Here is a 27,164-nt window from a genome sequence, read left to right on the forward strand (position 1 = left end):
CTTTCATAGCAGCACGTCAGTGATGCACAAACATGAAAAATGAAATCATCAGGAAACTCCTGCTTAGTAAGTGGTTGAGGTCTGCGCCTTTATATTACACTTCATACGTAGAAGGGGCTTGATGTTTTTCTGATGAAATAGTAAAATGTACAGTACCACTCAAAAGTTTGGACACACCTAATTAAATAGTTTCTCAATTTTATGAATTAAAACGTATGTCTAACCGGGAGTTGGCCTAGTGCTTGGGTGGCCAACCCGCGGCTCGCGAGCCGCATGCGGCTCTTTGCCCGGTGTCATGCGGCTCTTACGTTCATATCGAAGTTTGTGTTTGTGTGTTTTTTTTTTTTTTTTTTTTATGTGCGTGTGCGCTTTGCTTGAGTTCAGTATGGTATTTTCGTCAAATACATCTTCGCTTTGCTTGGGTATATTACGGTATTTTCAGGTCATGTCAAATGCGCATGTGCATGAGATAATCGCTACGTTTTTGGGCAAGGTGTATCTTGTCAAGTAGCCTCTCAAAATGGCAATGAAAAAATGCACAGCAAAACGAAAATATGAAGACGAACATAGGACATTTTTAAGAGTGGGAGAGTTTATACTTTTTTGTTGAACGTAATGGCAAGCCATTCTGCCTTATATGTCAGTCGTCATTAGCTCATTTCAAAGCTTCCCGCCTCCCTGAATAAGCAAGGAGCCAGATATGCAACACTAATTGAAAACCTGCACGAAAGCTTTGTAACCCGGTTCCGTGATATACAACTGAAAAGGCCACAGATTACGTTCCTCGTCAACCCATTCAATGCGGAGATGGACTGTTTGAAAGCCCCGCTTGTCACAGATGAGGCTGCGGCTGAGTTGGAGATGATCGATCTTCGTGAGGAACACCAACTGAAACCTGTTTTAAGGGAAGGCACCATTGAGTTTTGGAAAAGTGTGCCATTGGAAAAATACCCGAATGTGAAACGGGCTGCGCTTAAGATACTGTCAATGTTTGGGTCAACATACGTCTGCGAGTCTGTGTTCTCTACCATGAAACACGTGAAGTCAAAGCATCGTTCTGTTCTGACTGAAACCCATGTGAAAGAACTGCTTCGAGTGGCAATGACTGAATACAAGCCAGATTTGAAGAGGATTGTTCAAGGCAAGGAATGTCAGAAGTCCCACTAAGCAACATGCATAGTAAGTGCACACAATATTGATTGCTGTAAATGACTGGCCTGTGGTATTAGTACTGACTGAAGGAGTAAATTTCTCTCATGTTGGCGTGTGACATTTACTATTAATCTGGCTGAGCAGAGGTGCGTGTTGAGCGTGTGTGTCTGTGAGGGAGAGAGTGAGTGAGGGGGGTCACATGTATGGTACACATGTGTGGTCATGTGTATGGTGTGGCTTTTTTTTTTGGTAATGCCAAAAAGTCCCACTAAGCAGCATGCATAGTAAGTGCACACAATGTTCATTGTTAAAAATGACTGGCCTCAGCCTGTGGTCTTAGGAGTAAATATGTTGGTGTGTGACATTTACTATTAATCTGGCTGAGCATAGGTGTGTGTGTGTGTGTGTGTGTGTGTGTGTGTGTGTGAGAGAGAGAGGAAGGGATGGGTGATGTTCGTGTGCCCATGTGTATGATGTGGCTCTTTGCGGTAATACAGTAAAAAATGTGGCTCTTGGTCTCCAACTGGTTGGCCACCCCTGGCCTAGTGGTTAGTGTGTCCGCCTCTCGATCGTGAGATCTACTCATGGTCGGGTCGTACCAAAGACCATCATAAAAATGGTACCTACTGCCATCTGGCAAGGCACGCTGCAATACGGATGCGAGTGGGGAGTCAAACTCTCGCGGTTACCAGAGGACCAGCCCCCCCACTGTAACTCTAGCTATGTAATAGGCAAGAGGCCGAGGGCTATGGAAACAGAGGTCAGCGCCGCCCTATGCCCCACATGGCGTGGGAAGGAGGAGGATGTCTTAAAGTAATGATGGATGTAGTTTCTCTACCTAGTTGTGCAGTTTGAGACATAGTATGGATTACAACGGTGTTGGAATAGGACAGTTTACTGTATTTCTATAGTTTGTTGGTCTCGGTGGGTTAAAAAGGCAAGACATTGCAGTAATTAACTTTTGACGAGGCACCTGTTAATTGAAAAGCATTCCAGGTGACCACCTCGTGAAGCTGGTTAAGATAATGCCGATAGTGTGCAAAGCGTCAAGGTAAATGCTGGCTATGCTGAATAATCTAAAATATGAAACATTTGTGCGTCACACTCTGTTGTTTACCACAATTCCATGTATGTTCCATATGTTAGTTTTGATGTCTTCAGTATTATTCAAAGATGTAGAAAATGGTCAAAATGTAGAAAAGCCTATAAATGAGTAGGCGTGTCCAAACTTTTAACTGGTACTAACAAAGTTTACTTGTCCCCCAGGTATAGGGTAGCAACGGTTGCTAATGTAAATGTGACATCAGTGCAAGGGGTCTATAGCAGTTTGTAGTCTTTGAGCTGGCGACCTGTAACTGAAATTCTCCTAAACTAATTGGTTGCGTCATTCATTTAAACTTCTACGTACATTAGCAGTCAGCTGTTTTTGTTTTTGTCGTCCCCGTCCCCCGCAGAACGTAAGGGAAGAGAACGAGGATTTGAAGCAGCACATTGAAGCCCTACTGCAGCGGACAGCAGAGCAGGTAGTGATCCTCTTTCACTCAACTGGAGCACCTGCTGTTCTCATGGTAAACACAGTGTAGCTGTTACATCTCATTTTGTTCTGTTTTCTCTCCTCTTAATTTTCAGAAGCAGTCTGACACAACATTGCTAGAGGAGCTGCAGAGACAGTACGTTTATTCATCAAACCACTTCAACCCTTCTTGAGTTCGCATAGTTATTTGTCTTGCATTGCATTAACTGCTTAATTCTTCTTGAATAACTTGTAGCTGTTAGTCTATTTGTACTTGAGTATTAACAGCTGGTGTTTTGCGTTGTTTGGGTTATTTATTTATTTTTGTTTAAATCCATCAGGGTTCAGGAGAAGGATGAGAAGATCAGATCAGTTGAGGAGAGCTTAAAGTCAGCATTGCAAAAGGAATTGATCAGAATGAAAGCTATTGAGGTGTGTGCATGTCTTTTACACACAACCGTGTGCCATACAGCTTTAAAGGAACAGTCCACCGTATTTCCATAATGAAATATGCTCTTATCTGAATTGAGACGAGCTGCTCCGTACCTCTCCGAGCTTTGCGCGACCTCCCAGTCAGTCAGACGCGCTGTCACTCCTGTTAGCAATGTAGCTAGGCTAAGTATGGCCAATGGTATTTTTTGGGGCTGTAGTTAGATGCGACCAAACTCTTCCGCGTTTTTCCTGTTTACATAGGTTTATATGACCAGTGACATGAAACAAGTTCAGTTACACAAATTGAAACGTAGCGATTTTCTATGCTATGGAAAGTCCGCACTATAATGACAGGCGTACTAACACCTTCTGCGCACTTCGGCAGCGCATTGATATCTGAGCTCCGTATCAATGCGCTGCCGAAGCGCGCAGAAGGTGTTAGTACGCCTGTCATTATAGTGCGGACTTTCCATAGCATAGAAAATCGCTACGTTTCAATTTGTGTAACTGAACTTGTTTCATGTCACTGGTCATATAAACCTATGTAAACAGGAAAAACGCGGAAGAGTTTGGTCGCATCTAACTACAGCCCCAAAAAATACCATTGGCCATGCTGAGCCTAGCTACATTGCTAACAGTTGTGACAGCGCGTCTGACTGACTGGGAGGTCGCGCAAAGCTCGGAGAGGTACGGATCAGCTCATCTCAATTCAGATAAGAGCATATTTCATTATGGAAGTACGGTGGACTGTTCCTTTAAAATTCCTTGTTCATTAGATTTTCATGATGATGTACCAAAAAAGTCCGTATTCTCAGGTTGTTCCCCAGAAACATGTCACTAGCTGGCATTTGGTCTACTCTAAATGGCCCAAGGTGTGAGTGGCACATCTGAGTGGGTACAGGATGGGAATACAGTTTTCTTGGGATAAAGTGAATGAATTAATGGACTGTTTATCCTGGTGGTTATATATTTTTAAAAGAAGCTTGCAATTTTACTCAGTAAGGTTGCATTTGGATTAAAGGTTGTGTATAGTAAACATTAACGTGTGGCAGTCTTAACTTTGGTAAAGGTGGAAAAGACCAAAAAATTGGGTTTGTGTGAAAATAGTCTTTTCTGCTTGTATGTTGACACTTCTACTTTACATACATATGTACTAGAGCGCTGGCTACAAGTATTGACAGTCCATAATTATCGACACCTTTTCAGATTTATCAATTAAAAAAATAATTGTACAAAGGTGCCTTTCAGTTCCAACAGTTATTGGTTAATTGATCAACCAGAAGTGCGCACGCGCAGAAACGCACCCTTTGATCTTGTCTGATGATGCAGCCTGTTACAAGATGGAATTTTTTTTTTTTTTTTAAAGCATGATCAGCAATTTGAGTAAAACCCAGACGTTATCACAGTTAAGCATGGTGGAAAAATCATGGACCTGTTTTTACTTTCCAAATTCACCGATATTTCATGATATCCTTGTCGACGCCCACTTTTGACAGCTGCCATTTTGTATCTGAGTGTTTGAGAATTACGTGACGTTTCAATAATGTGTGTGGGGGTGGGTTTTTTTGTTTTTGTTTTTCCCCCTTCTGATTCATAACAGAATGGAATGTTTTTATAGAGTATTTGGAATCAGATTACAATAAATAGAATTGGACCAGAATTAAATTCCTAGCATATAAAAAAAAAACTTGCATGCTTGAAATATTCAGATTTTTCTATTCCATTAAGAATATATTTTTTTGCGGTTTGTTGTAAATATCTATCACATTACAATATCAGTAGACATATTTTATATTTTGGTTCAAGGAATGACATGTGACCTTTGACCTGGATTTTCATGTGGTTACAGTGTCAATTGCCTGGCGTTTATTGGCAAGTTACAAAACTAGAAATTAATACAGACAACGACGAATAATTAACAAAATGTGATCTATGAAAATACTTAGAAAGGGAACAAAAAGATTTTCTGGCACAGGTTAAAGATTCACTTCCTTTGTTTACATGCATTAGAATTACTTCATTTACGTAAGCACCGACATTGATGTATAAGATATTTTGTACTAAATAGAAGTCTATGTAAAACAAATTTTAAATAAAAACTATCAATAGCACATTTTATTTATTCATTGTGGAACGGTGTTGCATGATCTGATGCGCTAAGTAATCGGGAATTATTCATGCACAATTTTTACGTATCGAAAGTCTTCTACTTTTGCAGCGGCCAAAAGATTTTTAGTGTTGATAATTGTCGCCACTCTATACATTTCCGCAGAATAATGTGGAAATATTTTCTTCACTTTATAATCTTGCCTAGGGTTTTGTATTGCCTAGGGTCTTGTGTAAGGAACCAGTTCACCAAACACAGCGGTAAATGCAGTCAGTCAGTCTGCCTAAAGCTCTCTAAAGCCTTATTTAGCTGTGACTTTTTTTCTCACACCGTGAATATCGGGTTTTCATCAAGTTGTTGGATAGCTGTACGTCATGGAGGAATGTGCATAAACCTAACCACTTTAATCTCTAATCTGATGACTGTCAATGTCTGAAACTCGTGTGGGTGCAGGAATGGAATCTTTTTTTTTTTTTTTTTTTTTTTTTTATATAAATATTCTCTTTTTTCACTTTCAGGGTTCACCTGCTTTTAAATGCTATAACTTGTAGTTGAGACACTACATGGCTAAAAGTTTGCAGACACTTGACCATCACGCCCATATGTGCTTGTTCCAAAGTTTGCCCCTGCTTTGCTGTATTAACCTCCATTCCTTTGGGAAAGCCACAATTCCCACATTTGGGAATTCCCACAATTTTGGCCCCAAGAGCATTAGTGAAATCAGGCATGTTTAACAGTATACCGTCCATGCAAGAAAAACATGTTCATTTCAAGAAAACCTGTAAATCTGATCATGTAGAGTTTTCACAGGCTGCCACAAAAATTCTCAGCCTCATCAGAAAAACCTAGCAGTTAGTTTTGATCACCCCGACAATAAACCCATGCATTTTCTTAATTGTTAATACCCGCCTTAAGACACACTCTTATTTAAATACGTATGAATTTGTGCAGTGGCACGGTGGTGTAGTGGTTAGCGCTGTCGCCTCACAGCAAGAAGGTCCAGGTTTGAGCCCCGTGGCCGACGAGGGCCTTTCTGTGCGGGGTTTGCATGTTGTCCACGTGGGTTTCCTCCGGGTGCTCCGGGTTCCCCCACAATCCAAAGACCTGCAGGTTAGGTTAACTGGTGACTCTAAATTGACCGTAGGTGTGAATGTGAGTGTGAATGGTTGTCTATGTGTCAGCCCTGTGATGACCTGGCGACTTGTCCAGGGTGTACCCCGCCTTTCGCCCGTAGTCAGCTGGGATAGGCTCCAGCTCGCCTGCGACCCTGTCGAACAGGATAAAGCAGCTAGAGATAATGAGATGAGATGAATTTGTGCATGTGAAGATGACCCCGAAATATCTCGGGAACTGGGTTAAATGAAGCACGTCCCCAAGTTATTATACATTACCACCTGAATTCACACTGCATCAACCCTTCACGCTTATTGAACGTTTTAGCTTGATTGTAACACCTTTTGTGAATCTACAGGATCTGGAGAAGCATTTAGGGACTGTGACAGCTGAGCTCGATAAAGTGCAGAGCAGAGAAACTCGGGAGAATGCGGACATGAGAGCTCGGCTTCTGGAGCTCCAGTTTCAGTAAGTTTCCATCACTGGACTTGGTCACGCTTTACTGAACTCTTGTTTAACCCAACTGTCCTCAGCATTGTTCTTTCGCTCACCATTGCTATATTGTGATGTAGGTTAACTACTAAAGAGCAGGAGATCCAGAGACTAGAGAAACAGTTTGAAGAGAAGGCTAGAGAAGTAGAAGAGAAGATGGTAGCCAGTGCTCAGCTTGTAGAGCTCCAGAATCGGTACGTTTCCTTTGCTGTATTTGAGGCCCATTACACTGAAACGGTGTTACGTTATTACATTATCGCACCCTTCATGTGTTGTGGTGTAGGTTGGCTACAAAGGAGCAGGAGTTTCAGGTACTGCAGAAGGAGATGGAGGAGAAGTCCAGACAAGCAGAAGAGAAGCTGGAACAGCAGCAACAGGTGACGGTTATCTGTAAAAACCCTCACAGGATTTCAGACTATGAACTGAAGACCATCAACATGCTTTACTTGCATCACTATTATTTAGAGCATCAGAAATGGACGATGTAGCATCAGAGTGGCTGAAAATATTTTTCCTCAAGGTATTTTGTTTACGTGATGAAAAAATAATGTACAGTCATATAAAAATTGTACAGAAGTGCAATTTCATTCACTACTAATATATAGTGGAGTTCTTTAGAGACTTCAAAGCTGCTTGAAATCTTGCTTTCCAGTCAGTTCGGCTTAATTTTCATAGTGCTTTTAGCAAATGGAGATTGTCACAAGGCTGCTTTACAGAAATCCACTTCTCTGATGAGCAAACTTAAAATTGATATTCAATTCATGGACACTGTTTTCTTGACACTTGATTTTTATTTTATTTTTAACGTACGTGTGTGTGTGTGTGTGTGTCCCCTCCAAATACAACAGATGGCATCAGCAGTTCATAGTACAGAGTTACTGACAGCGTGAGTTTCATTTTCTGAACCATTCCGTGGATGGTTTTTAGTCCTAAGGAATAACCTCGCGAACTGTGTTTACACATGATGTCTCCATCTCTTCAGGATTGCAGAAAAGGACGGGCAGCTGTCTGACGTTCAGGCTGAGCTGCATGACCTAAAGGAGCAAGTGGAGCTTTACAGGAAGAAGAATAATGTGAGGATAAGCTTTGTTTCAACACTTCATCAGCTCGTACTCCCTCTTCACCATTCCATCCATTTAAAAGGGACAGATAATCTATTTATATATAGTATGGATCAGTGTTATGGCTTGAAATAAGAATATCAATGATGTTTGGTTGTTAAAGATGCACTGTATATGCATGAGTCTTCATGATGCTGATGATGCACATGCTAGCTGACACCTGCCAGGCTGGGTGTGTGTAAGCATCAGGCATGTTCAGTGTGAAGTACCTGAATGTCTGCGACACCCCACCCACCCCGCATGCTCTGCCTCAATCAGCTAGATTTTTGGCAGAAGATGGTTGATGCCTAAATGTCGCTGTACACATCAAAGTTGTACAGCGTCTTTGTGGGCCAGTTTTGCCATTTGTACAGTCGGGTGCAGAAGTTTGCATCCCCTTAGGACAGAATAAAGCAGACAAAAATATTTAACACAAGCCCTTTAGTGTGTTCGCTTCCACAGATGTACCTTCGTTGTCACAAGTGTATGTTAATATGATGGTATTTGCGGTTTATGTAAGCTTAAGTTTTTTTTTTTTTTTTTAAATCTTCATTTATTAATATATTAACTCATTTTGCTTCGCTTGTCATCCTTGTCTGCGCCAGCCTTCATTCCTCTTGCATATTCTAACTGCTCTACCTCTGACACATTGCTTGGCAATTTTATTTATTCATTTTGCTTTTTATTGATCTAATGTTTTTGTATTAGATCTCATACAGTGTCGTCTTCAGGTCCGGAAACTAAGGGGGTCGTAACTAGTTTTTTCAAACTGTTTTGTTTGTCTTCCTCTTCATTTTACTTTGTGTCGTAGGGTACCATTTTTAGAGTTCAGTTCTTTAGTAGAGCGATTGTAGAAGAGACATACAGTTCATTTTTCCACTAAAAAAATCACAGGGGTGCAAACTTTTGCTCTCAACTGTATATTTGGATCTTTGTCCGGAACACACTCTGATTAGTTCTTCATCTGTAATAGGAAATGCGTCTCTAATTAGTGCTTACTGATTGATGCATGAGGCAGCATTGCAGAGATTTCCTGAGGTTTTGGCTTGTAATTTACACTACGTTCACACTGCAAGGCTTAATGCTCAATTCTGATTTTTTTGTGAAATCCGATTTTTTTGTGAGGTCGTTCACATTAACAAATATATGCGACTTGTATGTGATCCTCAGTATGAACGAAAAGCGACCTAAAAGTGTTCCGCATGCGCATTGCAGGATACGACGACGTCACACGCAGTGAGCATGGCCAGTGTTTACGGAAGTAACCTAAAGTTTCCTGTGTATGACAGTAGCCAGCATGGAGTACCTGGCGATGATGCAGTTGTTGTTGTGATGGAGCCAGAACATGCACAATAGCCTGATGTTAAGGAGGAGGTTGAGAAGGAAGAGGGCAAGGGATTTGGCTCAGGCGTTCTGCGGGGTAGTGACTGCAACCTCCGTTCAAAGGAACGTGTGGGTGCAGAGTCGCATTGATGTCATGCGCCATGTTGTAACTTTTTTTGAGAGACCCGCCGCCTACTTCAGCGCAGAATAGTGACGTTTGTGGCTTGTTGATGACGTGTAAGTCGGATGAATGCGACCTGGCGGTTCAGACTGAAGTTGCATATGAAAAGATCGGATAGGAATCGGAATTAGGACCACATATCCAAACGGCCTGGGTCGGATTTGAAAAAATCGGATCTGTGTCGTTCATATTGTCAATAAAAGATCGGATACAGGTCACATATGGGCGAAAAAATCGGATTTGAGTCACTTCAGCCTGCAGTGTGAACGTAGTGTTAGAGTTAAGCACTGATTCCCAGATCTCCCCAGCGTGTGCTTTTGAAATACCCAGCTACATATGAGTGAACGAGTGAAGAATGTTCTGTGGAATCTTTATAAATCTGGGATTTTATTTGGGAGTATCAGTGACCATGATGATTTCTCATTAGTTTAGCATCTACTTTGGGAATATTTTGTCGTCTTTTTCTTTCTCTCCCCAATTCCAGCAGCAAAACCTGACCCTTTCTCCATTGACTGACTGACTTATGGTTGTATAATTATGCCTGGGTCATGAATATTTAAAAATGACAGGTCTAAGCACATTCCATTGCATATGACAGTTATTCATGACCAAATGCTTATAATAATCATGAGCCATTGGTGTTAAAACGTTCGGGGTTTTTTCAGTTTGCGGCAAGTTTATAGGCTGAACTGAAAAACGTGTTTCTTTAAAACTGACCAGGAGCTTCGGGAGAAAAACTGGTGCGCTATGGAGGCACTGTCAGCCACCGAGACCATGCTTCAGGGAAAACTCAGCAAGACCGTCAAGGTTCGCATCGCAATACCAGTCTGCTTCATTTTATAGCCAAATCTGAGCACGTCAACTACTGCTGCTAATTGAGCAGTGAGATTGTTTGTTTGCATTTTCATTAACTCTGGCATGTAAAGCTGCATACTCATTTTTTTTTTTGTAATAACTGCTACATGGCTGCAATGCATGTAACTAACACGATGTTAAAAAAAAGTTGAAGGAAAAAACCTCTTCTGAAATTTAAGCATCACATTAAGTGCCTTGATGCTTTGCAATTCTGTTTCTTTCCTCGTACCCAAGCATTCTTGTAGTTTAAAGGAGGAAAAAAAAAAAAGTCTTCATTTCTCAGTTATAAATGAGTGTGCAGCTCAAATCTGGCTTTAGATGGTCATTTAGTTTAGGAATCATTTTACTGTCATGTTTGTCCATTTCATGTATATTTTTCATATAACAACCCTGATATTTCTTTACCTCTCTAGCCATCGTGACCTCTGTCCTGCTTTAATGATTTTGAATCCACCACAGATCATCATTTTATTTGGAAAATATTAAGTTTTAATCGTTTGCTGATTTTTCTTATTTATATATTGGACAGGATCAGCATTACAACACCAAGATTTTTAAATCCTGTGTATTAGCCACTAGTTCAGTGTGATCCTGTCTCCATTTTGCTCATTATGTATAGCGAAGTCTATGAAAATGTCTTCAACTCTTCTAATGAAAGTCTTCAAACTCTCCATCCTGTGGATGTGCAGAGGTGCTAAATGCAGGAAGGCATTTGCATAAGCTGTAAATGGGCACAGAGCCAGAGCTCTGCTTACACATGTGTAATTCTGCTCCTATCCAGCTCCTTCTCTTTAGTGCATTGGAACAGAATGGTGCTACCTTTTTCAAGCAGCTAATGCACAGCACTTGTATCCTGTATCCATTTTCTGAATGAGTACGTTTCATATGATGTGAAAGTAGGGAAGAGTTTCTCTGGAGGTTATGAAGTGTAGTGACTTGTCATGGCTGGATGAGTACTACTGCTCAATATTCAAGGTGGTGGGTTGGGGTTTTTTGGGTTGTGTGTGGGGGGTTATTTTATTTAAATTGTTTTTGTCCCCTCCCCCTTTACATTAGGATCATGCGTAGGTGTTTTAATTGTTATTATGCGTTTGCGACTTGGAGATTTTCAGTTCTATGCAGATTAGATAGGATGTGGTAAAGTAGCTGGTTAGACCATTTCCTTGGACTAAAATTATGGTGCTTGTTTGATTTCTTCAGTTCCCCAATCACAATTTTAATTCTTACCTACAGTTAGTTCCCGTTTACTGATTTTGAAGCACAAAAAATGAAAAGAGAACCTATAACATTGGTTTGATTTACAACCTTTCATAAACTGTATATAAAGACATTACAAAGGCAGACAGAGCTGGGAAGGAGGTAGCAGGTGGCTCTGAGTGTTCTATAGCTAGGGCATTTTGCTAATCTGTTAATTATACCCTCCGCAAACAAAGGGTTTTTTTTTTTTTGGGGGGGGGGGGGGGGTATAGGAATCTCCCTGTCCGTCTGTCCATGTGTCTTGTTAGTGCAACTCCTCCTAAACGGTGTGATGGATTTTGATGCAACTTTACACAGTTGCAGTATACCACCTGAAGATGTACGTGAAAGAAAATGATCCCGATCCCATGTTTCAAAGGGGAGATAAGTCAACTTATTCCCTTACGTATGGCGATTTTATATGATTACTGGCTCATAAGCGGGGGGGTATTCTATAGTGAGTTTACTCACAGGTCTAGTTCCAATCTGCCCACTGTTCGCCCGCAGGCAACAGTGGTCTCGGCAGATCCGAAAGTAAATAACGAATGTTATGCTGCAAATTGTGAATGCAGGGTGAAACATTTTAAACAAATGTTTTGTTTTAATGGCATTGCACTCATCCAGGTACAGCCAAAATTGAAATAAGTTTAACTGTCGGATGTTAAAATGCAACAAAGAAAAGTTCTGTCTGTTCTGGAGCTGTAGTTAAAGGGGAACAGAGGGCAATATATAGAGTAAATATAACAAAACGCACATTAACAAACCTTATTCAAGACTTACAAAAGTTTTTTGTTCTAAGGTTGGAAAGTTAGTGTTTTGAAAGTAGCTCGAGCAAACTATTTCCGCAGTTTGAACAGCCCGCCATGATATTAATTTTATCCAATCAGAATGCACGTTCATTTTCTCTGCGTAACACTCATGACGTATGTATGTGCCCAGTTGTGTTGGCTCATTGAGGTTGGGACTAGCACGTGTGAATCGGAAAGTAGGATGAATTGTAAGTGATCGGCTACACAATGCCACAGTGTGTTGCTTTCGGGTGTAATAACAGGACCGATGGAAAGCATAACGATCCTCCAGACGTGTCTTTTGCGGGATCTCTTCGTATGATTCGACAGAGCTGTCGCTTTCACTTGATGCGCCCGACGCCATGATTACACGCTTCTCTCCTAGTGCAGTGGGTAGGGCTGATGTCACGGTCTTTTAAAAATGGCGACTCTTGTGCCGTTTAGCGTACCGACTATTATATTTACAATTACCAAGATATTTCGTTGTATATAAATTTGATAGAATACTTAAGAATACGTTACTTTGTGGCGGCACGGTGGTGTAGTGGTTAGCGCTGTCGCCTCACAGCAAGAAGGTCCTGGGTTCGAGCCCCGGGGCCGGCGAGGGCCTTTCTGTGTGGAGTTTGCATGTTCTCCCCGTGTCCGCGTGGGTTTCCTCCGGGTGCTCCGGTTTCCCCCACAGTCCAAAGACATGCAGGTTAGGTTAACTGGTGACTCTAAATTGACCGTAGGTGTGAATGTGAGTGTGAATGGTTGTCTGTGTCTATGTGTCAGCCCTGTGATGACCTGGCGACTTGTCCAGGGTGTACCCCGCCTTTCGCCCGTAGTCAGCTGGGATAGGCTCCAGCTTGCTTGCGACCCTGTAGAAGGATAAAGCGGCTAGAGATAATGAGATGAGATGAGACGTTACTTTGTCACATCAGCAACTGTATATATTATATTTGGTACCCCTTTAAAATGGCATTCTGTTGTGGGGCACCAAATGGACAGTGCGTTCATTTTCTACCCCAAACAACAAAATAGGAAGCTGTGTAGGATTCAGCTCAAGTTAAAAGATCACAGGTCACAAAAAGGTCACTTGTGCTGTGGGTATATAAATGAAAGAATCAAATTAACAAACTTGTGATAGCAGCTGAAAAGTGAAACTTTGGCAGAAACTTGGGTACGCTACTCAAGACAGGACGATTCGGCGCCGATCACATTTGAATTGTCAGTGGTCAGCACCGATCCCATATCAGTATCTGGATGAAAGTATCCAGAGGTAACAAACTACTTTAATTACATTATGGTTCACTTGGAAGTGGAAACTATAACAATTAGGATCGCAGTTAATTTCCCAAGCTGAGCTTTGCTAATAGCACTAAGCACAGTTATAGTTTATGGTGACGTCGTGAAGGTGAAGTGAACTCGTATGTGTGTATGTGTGTGTATGTGTGTATATATATGTGTATGTGTGTGTATATATATATATATATATATATATATATATATATATATATATATATATATATATATATATATATATATATATATATAAAAAATAGTGTGTGTGTGTGTGTATATATATATATATAATAATTTTTTATTCAAGTAGTGAAGTGTAATCCTTTTCTGTTGTACTGTGCCACAGTACTTTTATAGCAGCCGGGGCAACCACTCCATGACGGGGGTTTCAGTTTAGAGGGTGTGTATTTAGGTAGGACAATTCTAAACTACTTAGATGGGGTGTGTGTGTTTTACAATCACTTTGAAGTCCTGTGAGTGAGTCACTGCTGGATTATTTCTTGGGTGTGTACTGTATATCGTACCAAAAAAAAAGCCAAGATTGGAGATATGGGTTTTGAATTGTAATGTATTTACAGCAACAAACTGTTTTCTAACAGCTGTTTGACAGCCTCCAAGTATGTATGTGGGGGAGAAAAATAAATTTTTACTCACTTCTGTTCTGTATGTGGTGTTCTGTTTGACTCTGTAGGAGAGTCAGACGTTAATGGAGGCGACTGAGGCTGAATGTCGAGCAGTTCTGCACCGACTTCTCCCACATGTGCCTGTACCCACTGACCAGGTCCATAACACAGTTGCACACTGTAAAGTTTAAAAAAAAATAAGTAAATAAATAAAACAAACGATGACCTAAAAGCTCTTTCACTTCTTCAGAGCCATAAAGAGTGGCTGCAGAACTTTGAGAGCTCCATGATGGAGGAGTCAGCTAGAGAATCGGCTATAGCCGTTCAGGCAGATAATAGTCATGTCCAGGTAATACACGCGTATATTTTTGTGTATAGTATAAATGTGTATATTTTTATGTTTGTCTTGATCATATTTCCAACAGGATTTGACAGAAAAGCTAAAGGAGGCTGAAGAGACCCAGAAAGTTTTACAGAAGGATTGTGAGACGTACAAGAAAGTTTTAGCAGAGACGGTGAGTCCTTCACCTGCGGTGGGGTGTTTTTGTGTAGTGTTTTTTTTTTTTTTTTTTTTTTTTTTTTGGATAAATAAATGTTTCAGTGCCCTTTTATCTTTTCACTTATTCAGTAACCTAAGTATCTGATCCTGTCCTTATGTTTGTCACATTTTGCATATTTCTGCATCACAAACGTCACAGTTTTCCTCAGCTGAGATTTTCAGTTCCGATTGTACTTTGTGAATGGATCTTGGTCACTGACTATGTTCTGATTTTGCTGTGTTAGGAGGGCATCCTACAGCGACTCCAGAGCAGTGTGGAGCAGGAGGAGTGCCACTGGAGGGAGAAACTGGAGTTGGCCCAGGCAGAGCTCAGGGAGGTGAGGCTTAAAGCCTAGGTCACAACCGGACATACGATTTTTTTTTTTTTTTTTTTTTTTTTGGCCATGCGATTTTTGGCGTTTCCCAAATCGCTGCGGGTTTTTTGTTCATGGAGAAAGACGCACGTTGGCCGTAAGTTTGTCTTGCAACCTGAAAAAACATAAGCGCCCGTAGAGTTTGTTTGACAGGACAAAGAACCTCTGCGGCTGATCTGGCTTGAAAATCAGCACGACACACGCGTGCCCTCCGTGCCTTTCTTGCGTTTTTTGCACGTAGACCGGCCGTAGGAGCCCGTACGGCCGGTTGTGACCGAGGCTGAACACTAGATCAACCACGTGTCTAATGACTGGTATTGTAAATTATTATTAAAATGTTTAGATTTAAATGCTGAAGTTTGAATGTTTTACATTGATGTTGCTGTTGTCATTTGGATTTATTTATTTATTTTAATGGAAATGCTGTGGAGTGTGACCCTCCGAGATGTGTGAATCATATGAGACCTGACATGAAGTGTATTACACCTCGTGAATTTCACAATTCCATTGTTGTGAAAAGCCCAAGCTGAGACATTAGCTAGAGTCATCAACATTGCACAAGTTGAGCTGCTTCACATCTGAGTCAATTTTCTGTTAATGAACATTTTTGTTCAAGCAGAGACCGACCATTGACCTCAGCAGATAAGCAAAAATGTTATGTTTGCTTGTTTTGAGTTTTCTTCATGTTGAGGCAGTATGAGGAGTTCCGTTGCAATGTCACTACAATGTCACTACGACCGCCAGCTGCGTCACACCACTATAAATATAATGGTTCTGATTGCCACTAGAAATCTCTTGCTGTGGTAAAAGGTTACTGTAAGTGTTGCTAGGTCAAGAGGGGATGGGTTAACATTTCGACTTGCTCCCATTCCCACACGGCACCATTAAAGCGGAAAACAGAGTTTTCAGTGGGAATGGGGTGAATGAAACCTGCGCGTGTTAAAATGCAGCTGCAGAAGATCTACAACAAGTGATTGGAATAACTGTCAGAACAATCCGTTTAGATTAAAATGAGGTGCGTAGTGCACACATTATTGCATGTGAAAGCCATTGAACACTCGTACTGGTATAAAATCATAGATGAATTAAATTTGTATAATTCTTGGGCATCCCCGGCAACGTTACTTAACAGACACATATGTCTGGAAATCTTATCCCAGCTAATTGTACTAATCAGGGTCACAAAACAAACTTGGTACTAAAGTGATTTTTGAAAGTGTGTAAGTTTTGATACAAGTACTTAATGAACGCTATCAATGAATTTTATTATTATTTTTAACTTAATTAGCATTGATCTTGTTTTCATCCCTAGATGACTTTGAAGGTGACCGTGTTGGAACAGGAAGTGGACAGACTGGGCTCAGATGAACTGGAGTGTGTGAGTTTGCCAAAGAAATGTAAAGGAAAGGGAGCGGTAGAGGAAGTTGGAGGCTGTGCCAGTTGCAAAGGAAATTTTTTTTTTTTTTTTCCCCCTCCCTTGATTTCTCCAATACTAATTTTGACCTTGTGCCTTTGATGTATAGTGGAACTGAGTGTACTTAGCAAATGTTGCACATTTCATCACTCATAATACTGTTTTTTTTTTTTTTTTTTTTTTATATATATATATATATATATATATATATATATATATATATATATATATATATATATATATATATATATAAAAATAATATACACACACACACTAGGGCTGTCAAACGATTAAATTTAATCGTGATTAATCTCAGGATTTCATATAGTTAATCGCATTTTTTTTTTTTAATCTATGTAAATGAATAAGGCTTTTAAAGTGAAATGTTACATAGACACCGCATTGAGCTGGTGGCCCGTTGCTGGGATACGTCAGAGTGTCCGCCATATTGGATGTGGCAAATCTTCCCTGTAAACCAATGCAAGTAAATGGACTGAACTTCATAAAGCCCCTTTCTACAATAATATTTAACTCGATGCCTTTTATTCACCCATTAAAAGACACGTATATATTTGGGAAACAAACAGGCATCAAAACATGTATAACTTTTTTAATGTGATGGTTATAAATAGTGTGCGAAATACCCTGAACACTCCAAACTAGCGACAGATACGCGATAGATAGCTCAGGTAAGCTAATCAGTCAGCATACCGTAGCAAGCTACCAAAACCTGAGGCCAAAATAACCAACCTACAAGACTGAATATGATAACTGATGGAAATAGTGGAAAAACTGGAAATAGTGAATGAAAATAAAAATGTACTGTTTTATTTATTGAGTCACCACACAGACCTACTCTTGTTGAATAAAGTGAGCTGAATGACCACCAAACTGAGTTCGGCCAGGTTCTAATGTCATACAAAAACAAAATACATCACTGATTCCTTCACATTCAGAAAGGTTAAAAACATTCATCATACGTTCAAAAACGTTCATCATAGTGTGGCACTGTATTCTCTAATTCTCACTGCTTATAACTATACACCTACCCGGTGGAGATGAGCTGGGAAACTGAAGACTGAAGGAACAGTATTGAAAAGTATTTTTCCAGTCTCACCTGTGAAAGGTAATCCCATGTGATCTCGTTTGGACGGTAAACCTGTTGGTACAGTTAAACGCAGCACATGAATGAGGCATCTTTATTCTCGGCTACTGTCTAGACTTTGCCCCATCCAATATGGCGGCGAGGATGACGTATGATTCTACGCAGAAGGCGGCGTCTATGTTTGTATGTCTATGCCTTTCTCCATCACTCACACGTACTCTTATTGAAGCAGCGCGCGACAAGCCTCAACAGGAACTACGGGTGACTCGCAGGGCCAAATTAGAATTTGCGTTAACGGCACTATTTTTTTTTTTAATCGCGATAAATTGAGATCGCGTTATTATCGCGTTAACTTTGACAGCCCTAAAAAATATATTTTGTTTATTTATTTATTTATTTATTTTCACATCTGACAAGCTGACTAGGTCTTACATGTATATGGAACAAAGATTTCTGCATGAAATTTGAGTATCCTTAAAGGTCATAGGCAAGGGTTGGAGGTGAAACGTAGAATATCAACTTTATTGTCTAGAAGAACGACCCAAAAAGCGAATTCAATCTTCCTAGTGTCTAATTTGCACCCTAAAATTGAATAAAAAGGTTAAAATATACTCTCTTGCCCAATTTCCGAAGGTTTGTTTACATCTCACTTATGCGCACTTTCACTGCCAGGGGACCGTCGTCGTGATGTCATTTAAGCCAAACAGACCGGGAGCAGCTCTGTGTTTACTTGCGAAAAGAGCACACGTTTACGGACTTTGTTCGTGAGAGGTTGTGTAAAATGTCTGATAGTGATTTTGAAGTAGGAACTCTCCATATTGAATATCGAGAGGTGAAACCATATATGTATAAACCTATAGCTGTTGCGAAGCAATCTGTGAATGTGGCTCACTGGTTTGACCGTGCAGCTTCGGAATCGGACAGCGACTCGGCCGACTCTGATTGTGGTGACCTCAACAAGGCTCGCGCCCAAACAATTTATTCTGGTAATTATGATAAATTCCTACTTTTTGTTGTAATACTAAAGAGCCCTTTTGAAGAATAATTAAACCGCCCTTCCTAGTGGATATAGGTAACGATTACTTGACAGTGCGCCGGTAGGCCACATTAGCCTGCCATCCACGGCATTATACTATTTATAGCCTACTCTAAGCGAGGAAAGATCCCTTTGTCTCATTTCCACAAAGATTGTACAGGATCCCTCAGGATTCTTGACTTGTCAATTGCAAGCAAAAGTAAAAATTTTTTTTTTTTTTTTCTTGAGCGTTGCTGGTCCATTTCTTCTTTGACCTCTTGATTTTGTTTCACGCCCACAATCCATTCTCTCCGCCTCTCCTCTTCCGGAAAAAGCCAACCCTCTGGCTTCACGCGCACAATCCACTCTCTCCGCCTCGTCTCCTCTTCCGGAAAAAGCCAATCCACTCTCTCTGCCTCTTCTCCTCTCTCGGAAAAAGGTAAAAACTTCTTCTTCCTGAACCGGTCCTGTTGTTACAGTTCACTGCACAACAATAAGGCATGGTTTTTCTTTGGAAATTCCTGAACGCACATCTGCACTCAGGCCGAACGGCAATGTAAGTAAACGGAAGTGGACTCAACTCAAGCGGTTTGTTTGGCTTAAATAACGTCACGCACCGAGTGGTCACGAAAATAGCCGACAGAAATTCGCCACGATCCGTGCTAACTTATTTTAATTATTGCTTATTAACAATACTTCTTGGGACCAGAAGAAAATTACAGAGGGTTTTTAAACATATATCAAGTTTCAAATGTGCATAAAATTTAAACCCGTTGCCTATGAGCTTTAAATTCCTTTTTTTTTTTTTAAATTACACTGCAGCTGAGAAGAGATAAACAGCACCTGGAATCTGAACTGGAGAGAGCGGAGCGCGAGAGTGCCACTTATGTGTCGGAGGTCAGAGAGGTATGTGAAGTAAAATACTGATTTAGACATGTGATCTGTTTTTGTGTTGTCATTGTCTTGGCATTTTTGTGTGTAACATTTGATGCTAAACCTACTTTATTCTTGCTGATTCCCATAGAGTTGTAGTCATTTTGAAGTTTAGAGTTCGTGCATTTCAAATCTCAGTCCTAGCAATGTTCATATTGGTTGCTGGAAGACTTGATTCATGCTGACCTAATATCCAGATATGATCAGCTCATGATACAAATCCCATTCAAGACCTACAAATGTAGCTCTGTGTTTATTATATGGTATTGGATGGCTCTTGTTTTATAAGCGCCAGACCTAGTCAAAACACATCCATCAATACTGCTATGAGCTTAGTTTATTTATTACATATACACCAATCAGCCATAATATTATGACCACTGATGGGTGAAGTGAATAACATTTTTATCTCATTACAATGGCACTTGTCAAGGGGTGGGATATATTAGGCAGCAAGAGAACAGTCCGTTCTTGAAGTTGATGTGTTGGAAGCACAAAAAACAGGCAAGCGTAAGGATCTGAGCAACACTGACAAGGGCCAAATTGTGATGGCTGAATGACTGACTGGGTCTGAGCATCTCCAAAATGGCACATCTTGTGGGGTGTTCCTGGTATGCAGTGGTTAGTACTTACCAAAAGTTGTCTTTTCATTGGACCACTAGTGAACTGGCGACAGGATCATGGGTGTCAAAGGCTCATTGATTCATATGGGGCACGAAGACTAGCCTATATGGTCCAATCCCACAGAAGAGCTACTGTAGCACAAACTGCTGAAAAAATTAATGCTGACTAAAACAGAAAGGTGTCGGCATTAACTTTTTCAGCAGAACCGTATGGGCTAGACTCTGTGCCCCAGATGAATCCATGATCCTGTCACCAGTTCACCGGTTGTCCTTCATTGGACCAGTTTTGCTAGGTACTAACCGCTGCATACCAGGAACACCCCACAAGATGTGCCATTTTGGAGATGCCCAAACCCAGTTATCGAGCTATCACAATTTGGCCCTTGTCAGTGTTGCTCAGATCCTTACGCTTGCTCATTTTTCCTGCTTCCAACACATCAACTTCAAGAACTGACTGTTCTCTTGCTGCCTAATATATCCCACCCCTCGATGGGTGCCATTGTAACAACATAACATAATTCACTTCACCTTGTCAGTGGTCATAATGTTATTGCTGATCGGTGCATGTTGCTCATGAGCGTGGAAATACCATCGCATGACATCATCTTACAGGACTTGGAGCTGTGTGGAAATTTTCCCATACTTGTAATTTCACACATCCCCTTTTTCAGATATTTTTGTGGGAAAGGCTGAAGCTTTAAGGAACTGAAATCCGATATTAAGTAACCTAGCTAATGTCGATTCATGCAAAGCAGAATAGTGTTTTTGATAAAATTATGAGGCAAGGCTTTTAGCAATATGTCATGTTTTACTTCTTAAAATTGGAGCAATCCTTCTTCCTCAGTAATGGAGCTGAGCTTCAGCTCCATGTCCGCTTCAGTCGCAGTGTTGTGCAGCGTGTAGAATTACTGGTGAATATTGCAGATAATGGCAGATACCAGTCAGTTCTCTTTCTCGTCAGATGCTAAAGATTCAGTTTGCTGTCCTTGCTTCAAGTCTGCTTTCAAATACCCCGACCCCATAGACTCACCCAAGTCACTTGTCAAACTTCATTTCAGCTTAAAGATCTCTTGACTGAGTTACAAAGTAAGCTCGATGGCTCCTATACAGAAGCTGTCAGGCAGAATGAGGAGCTCAATTTGGTAAGCGCTTGTCTCCCGTGCAGTAATATCTCTCTCTGCTTCTTCTCCACCTGAGCTAGCACAGGGTCCTGGGATCTAACCAACTACTATCCTTTTTTAAAAACCGTCTTGTTCTATGGGGACAGGATCTATACAGCTTGCGTTTCTGTAACTCTTTGTTCGGACACCTCTGGAGATACACAAAGGCTTGTGTCCAGTCTTGTCCTGCTTTTCTCTCTGACTCACTCACAGACTTAACGTATTTGTCTTTGTCTAATTGTACTACCTCTCTCGAAACCTTTAGTTGTTTGCGTTTGTCCTTTTGCGGTCATTTCTACAGCCTATCAAGTATTCTTTTGTCAATCTTAGTCTTTTGAACATACTCCAGTACCCTTCATCAATTAATTCACATTTATTACCAGTGTTCAGTTATGGCAGTGTTGTGCAACTGCAAGTCAATGCTTGTTTTACAGAATTTGTTTCCAATTCCAAGCTTAACATAATGCAGCCATGATATAGAATTTGCTTGTTGTGACTAGCCAGGAACTTTTTTTTCCCCCTCCTTTCTTTTTCTTTTCAAGGATTTCTTCTTTCCTACTGTTGATGCCAATGTGTTGTGATGTTGGATTAAAGAATCTGGTGAAGAGTTAAAGCAGATGAAGAGTTTAGAAGTTAACACTTGGTTGGTTTGGGCTTTTGTGTTCTAGCTGAAGACGCAGCTGACTGAGACTCTGGGGAAGCTGGAGATGGAGGAGAGTGAGAGACTGAAAGTGGCTGGAGATCTCTATAAGGTAAAGTATAGAGTTTAGCAAGATTGGCTCCGTTACGCATGTTAGCTTTTACATAATATTGACACACGTTTTTTATATCCTGACAGGCACAACAGTCTCTGGAGCTGATCCAAGAGGAGATCTTGAAGGAAGCAGGCCAGAGCAACCTGATCCAGAACAGTAGCCTAACCACTGAGGCGGTGAGGAGACTTCTGCCTAAATTACTGATCATACAACATTTACTGTTTCAGTTGATGGGACCTTTTTATAAGCTCAAATCCGTAATAAAGGCGCCGATGGTCAGAGATGTTTGCCGTCCCGGGTTTAAGCGTGTGTGCGTCCGTGACCCGTATAAGGACGATGGCTTTAAAGTAAGGGTTTGTTTGAAATGTTATGCTTCTGAAAACAATTAATAAATTTGCTACCATTTCTGTCAAAGGACGAGGTGGAGCACAAAGAGAAGATGGCTGCAGGGTTGAACCAGACAGTGCAGGAACTACAGGAATTACTACAGGCTGTCAACCGACAACTTACCAAGAGACAAGAGCGGGTGAGGCCTTTATGATTTGTTTACCCCTGGAATAAATTCATTAGCTAGCCCACGGGGCAAGTTGAAGGTCTAATATGCTTGCCCGGTCCCATGTTGTAAACTCTCTATAGCCAAAAGTATGTGGACACCTGACCATTTCACTGCTTTTTGAACGTCCCATTCCAGATTCAGTCACCCTTTGCTGTTGTAATAGCCGCCTCCACTCTTCTATGAAGGCTTTCCAATACGTTTTGGAACGTGGCTGTGGGAATTTGCTCGTTCTGCCACAAGAGCGTTGGCGAGGTCGGGCACTAATGTCAAGCGAGAAGGCATGGGATGCATTTGGCATTCCAGTTCGTCCCAAAGGACTTCAATGGGGTTGAGGTCAGGGCTCTGTGCAGGCCACTCGAGTTCAACAGCTTTGGCAATCTGTGCCTTCAAGGACCTTGCTTTGTGCACAGGGGCACAGTCGTGCTGGAACATGTTGGAGCTCCGGAGTTCCAATGAAGGGGAAATTGTAATGCTACAGCATACAAAGACATTTTATACAACTATATGCTTCCATATTTGGGGAAGAACCACATATGGTTGATGGTCAGGTGTCCACAAATATTTAGCCATATAGCTACCTGAAAAATTTGGCCGACAACATAAAAGCTTTTTGGTCTGAGATACATAAGGCCCTACAGAACATCTTTGAAGAAGATATTGCACTGGACTTTAAGACTTTGTACCTTGGATACGTTCCCGAAAACTGGCTGAAAGTGGACAAATATCTTATTAACATTTCTATTGGTGGCCAGTAAAAAAGCCATCACCAGGAACTGGCTACAACCACACAGCCCAACAATTATTACGTGGAGAGATATTGTGGTGGAAATTTACAAGATGGAAGGAATAACAGCACATGTTAACCAAAAAACTGAGGTTTTTTTGGACAGATGGTTGAAATGGTTTTATTTTGTCCCTGCCAAATGAATCCTTACTATAAGTGTATATATTACGTATCCTTTTGTAAGTACATGTATGTGAAAGACTACTCCCTGTTTGTAAATAGTTGTTGTTACTGTTGTCGTTTTTTTGTCCCCCCATTTCCTGTCTCTTTTTTTTTCTTTCTTGTTTTCATGTACCCACCACCCTTTACCTTGAAAAATAATAAAATATAAATTAAAAAAAAAAAGAAAAATTTGGCCGACTAAGCTAAAAAATAAAAAAGATGGCTACAGTAATGTAATGACATTTGGTGAAATAGTAGATTCATTAGCAGAGAAGTGTTTCTCTACAAACTAAGGGAAAATAATGAATATACATGGTTAGTCAAAATTATGTTAACATGTAAATGGTAGAAACCATTTATTCACGAAACATGCATTATATGTGCAAAATGATTTACAGGACAGTCTCAACCTGTTCGCCATCGTGTTTAACACACAAAATCCAGTGAGCAACAGTACCATGTAAAGAAGAAGAATAAAAATAATCCATTAGTGCTAACATAATTTTGACTAACTCTGCATAATCATGTAGTGCACTGGACAAAAAATTGGCAATGAGATTTCTGACTTTGCGACACATTTTTAAGATATTATTCAAGTCTGGCTATTGTCTTTTTTTTTTTTTTTTTTTTCTTTGTGTTTCACCATAATATGAATCCATCTATTAAGCAGGACGCTGTATATGATGGTTTCAGGCTCTACCTTGTCACATGGTTTCATCAATATTTCCACATGCGTGCACGTTCCTGATTCTGAAAAGGTCTCCTGTCATTGGTCCGATTTAATTTATTCATAGAAGTCATTCGACCGTCAGCCAAATTGCCTCTAGGCTGATGTGTAAACTGGGCAGTGACTTGTCCAGCCCTGCTTTACTCGCACACGCATTCTTATACATGATGACCTGCAGAAGAAATTAGTTAGTGAAGGACTTTTTAGTCTCAATGTTTTCACACACGGTTACATTAAATGGTTTAAAGTGATGTCTGATTTTTGTTTTCCTTGTGTCTCGTTGTTTTAGTGTGACGGCGACAAGTAGCTGGGAAAGTATTGGCAGTCCGTCTTCTGAAGGCCAGTTTTATTCCACCCACAGCAGACACCCCTATTAAACTCTGGCTCTCCCCTGTTTCCCTTCACACCTGATCTGATGTACGTGTGTGCGCTCAAAACCCACAGCACCAACCCATCCCCATCTAAGAAGAGCAGGGATTGGCCAAAGCATGGCCACATACACTCCATGAACCAATCCATCTGGATCCTTTTTCCTGACTGTCCGTTTCTCTGCAGTGGCATTCCTTATTGTCAGAGTTGCCAGAGCTAAGCCATCCGAATAGACACAATGGTTAGACTTGTTTGTTTTGATTAATTTTTAATCCCTTTTCAGTTGAACCACTTTGAATACTACATCTTTTGTTAGTGCTCTGACAGAATGGTTTTTATCCTTTCATAAAGATGAAAGTTGAGGATGTGTGTGTTTTAAAGACTCTGAGAAACTGACATCACTACATTTTTTTTTTTTTTTTTTTTGTTCTGTAGACTCAATATTGCTATCTCTCTCTCTCTCTCTCTCACTCACACACACACATGAACAAATGCACCATGCATTGAGATTTCTGAATGTATGTTTTCCAGGGTTACCCCCCCCCCCCCCTTTTTTTTCTTTCTTTTAAATGTCTCTGTTAATGAAAGGCAGTCAGGTATCTGTTGTGCTACACTTTAACACAATGCAACAATCTGGCCTTGAATGCCAGATGCAGCAGATACTTCTACTGTAATACTTCTCAAGTACAAGGGAGAGGGAAAGGGGCATCTCCATCTATAATCTGTTCAATACACTCTAATGTATTTCATTAACAAGAAATATTTCATTTTTTGTTAAACAGGTGAGCGTTATTAAAAGGGATGCTTGATAAATAGTGTCTCGTTGTTTTATTTTGGATTCACTGAAGGCAGAGTTGTGTAGGTAGAATCGGAATTATTAAATCCCTGGGATGATTAATGTACCAGAAATTAACTTGGTAGTAACACATAGTAAATAGATATAGAATTTTCACAGCATAAAGCCAGACTTTTTTTTTTTTTTTATATATATATATATTTTGGGTTACAGTGTAACATGTCTGTAAAGATTCTCAATCATCCAGGTCATAGTAAACTGTGGGTGGTAGAAAAGGGCAACTGGACTTGCTTGAAGATTCTTGAAAACGTTTCACCTCTCGTCCGAAAGGCTTCCTCAGTTCTGTCTGACTAATAGGGAGTCCCTATTAGTCAGACAGAACTGAGGAAGCCTTTCGGACGAGAGGTGAAACGTTTTCAAGAATCTTCAAGCAAGTCCAGTTGCCCTTTTCTACCACCCACAGGTTACAGTGCAGTCACTCTAGGAGTCTATAGTAATCCTACGAAATATAATAGTAGCAGCATGTAATTAAATTGCCTCAGTTGTGCAAATTAGAAATCTGTAGGTATGTGCACGAAGATAAGGGATATAATGGTGTTTTAATATACAAATATAATTAGATGACTAGCACTGTCATGTTGTGAACAGTGGGGGCAGTCATCCTCCACCTCTGGCCTCACTGACCAAGTCTACTTATTGTAGAGTTCCATATACTGTTACTGAAATCACCTACGTTCCCTTTTAATCACATAGGTAATTACAGCCCCTACCGGTTTTAACATATTTGCCTAGGATCATGTTTCCTTGTTGAAGATGCAGTTTCGCTATGAAATAATGCAAATGCGGGTCTAGAACTTTAGTTGATGTTCATCAGACGAGGGGGGAGAAAATTTAATCTGCCTGACTGTGGTATGGTTGTTGGTGCCAGATGGGCTGGTATGAGCGTTTCACAAAAATGCTGATCTCCTGGGATTTTTACACACAAGTGTTCTCGAGTTTACACAGGGTGGTGTGAAAAAACCGAGGCTGCATTCATACTGCAAGCCAAAGTGCTCGATTCTGATTTGTTGCTCAGAGCCAACTTTTTTTTTTTTTGGGCTGTTAAGTGTGGCCAATATCAGATTCCAGTGTGAACTGGTCATGGTTATGAACTGACCCATATGTGCAAAAGAACAATAGACATCACATTCAGCATGCTGTTGTACGGAAATAACCTTACAGGCTACTGAAGTCATCGTTTAGTTTCATTTATAAGCTGCTGTGTAGCGACGGTCAGTGAATTCATGAGCAGATGATAAGGTTGAAGATGAGAAGAAAGAACAATGGCTGCTATCTGTGTATGCTTTCATGCATAGACTGCTTATGATACAACCCTTCAAGCTTTGCTTGTACAGAAGTCACCCCAAATACTTAGATTCGAGATTAGATTAGATAGAACTTTATTGATCCCTATGGGTGGGTTCCCTCAGGGAAATTAAAATTCCAGTAGCATCATTACAGGATAAATTAAATTAGGTATTTACATATATAAGTATAAAATAAGATTTGGGGAAGAGGAAGGGGGGGGGGAAGGGCCAACAGAAGAGGTACATTGCCCAGTATTGCTTATTGTCAGGCTAAGCTACTGCTCCTTCCTGACTTATGAGGTCTAACA

General features: G+C 40.6%; 1 protein-coding gene across 5 annotated transcripts in view; it reads left to right on the forward strand.

Annotated features, from left to right (window-relative positions):
• Positions 1 to 25,527, forward strand: part of ktn1 (kinectin 1) — a 57,912-nt gene extending 32,385 nt beyond the window's left edge. For 2 of the 5 annotated variants that reach the window (XM_060934240.1, XM_060934238.1), the window contains exons 18-37: positions 2,607 to 2,675; positions 2,782 to 2,822; positions 3,007 to 3,097; positions 6,676 to 6,785; positions 6,890 to 7,003; positions 7,093 to 7,186; positions 7,658 to 7,695; positions 7,792 to 7,882; positions 10,134 to 10,220; positions 14,268 to 14,357; positions 14,450 to 14,548; positions 14,625 to 14,714; positions 14,983 to 15,075; positions 16,424 to 16,489; positions 19,468 to 19,551; positions 21,260 to 21,343; positions 22,030 to 22,113; positions 22,200 to 22,292; positions 22,532 to 22,642; positions 24,635 to 25,527. In XM_060934240.1, coding sequence (XP_060790223.1) covers positions 2,607 to 2,675; positions 2,782 to 2,822; positions 3,007 to 3,097; positions 6,676 to 6,785; positions 6,890 to 7,003; positions 7,093 to 7,186; positions 7,658 to 7,695; positions 7,792 to 7,882; positions 10,134 to 10,220; positions 14,268 to 14,357; positions 14,450 to 14,548; positions 14,625 to 14,714; positions 14,983 to 15,075; positions 16,424 to 16,489; positions 19,468 to 19,551; positions 21,260 to 21,343; positions 22,030 to 22,113; positions 22,200 to 22,292; positions 22,532 to 22,642; positions 24,635 to 24,652 — 1,647 coding nt within the window. In that variant the 3' untranslated portion in view covers positions 24,653 to 25,527. The remainder of the gene's footprint in view (positions 1 to 2,606; positions 2,676 to 2,781; positions 2,823 to 3,006; positions 3,098 to 6,675; positions 6,786 to 6,889; positions 7,004 to 7,092; positions 7,187 to 7,657; positions 7,696 to 7,791; positions 7,883 to 10,133; positions 10,221 to 14,267; positions 14,358 to 14,449; positions 14,549 to 14,624; positions 14,715 to 14,982; positions 15,076 to 16,423; positions 16,490 to 19,467; positions 19,552 to 21,259; positions 21,344 to 22,029; positions 22,114 to 22,199; positions 22,293 to 22,531; positions 22,643 to 24,634) is intronic. The other 3 variants (XM_060934239.1, XM_060934241.1, XM_060934242.1) reach the window with 3 other exon arrangements.
• Positions 25,528 to 27,164: the final 1,637 nt, after the last annotated feature.

This window comes from Neoarius graeffei, chromosome 11 (genome assembly GCF_027579695.1).
Source record: "Neoarius graeffei isolate fNeoGra1 chromosome 11, fNeoGra1.pri, whole genome shotgun sequence".
In the NCBI taxonomy this organism is placed as follows: Eukaryota; Metazoa; Chordata; class Actinopteri; order Siluriformes; family Ariidae; genus Neoarius; species Neoarius graeffei.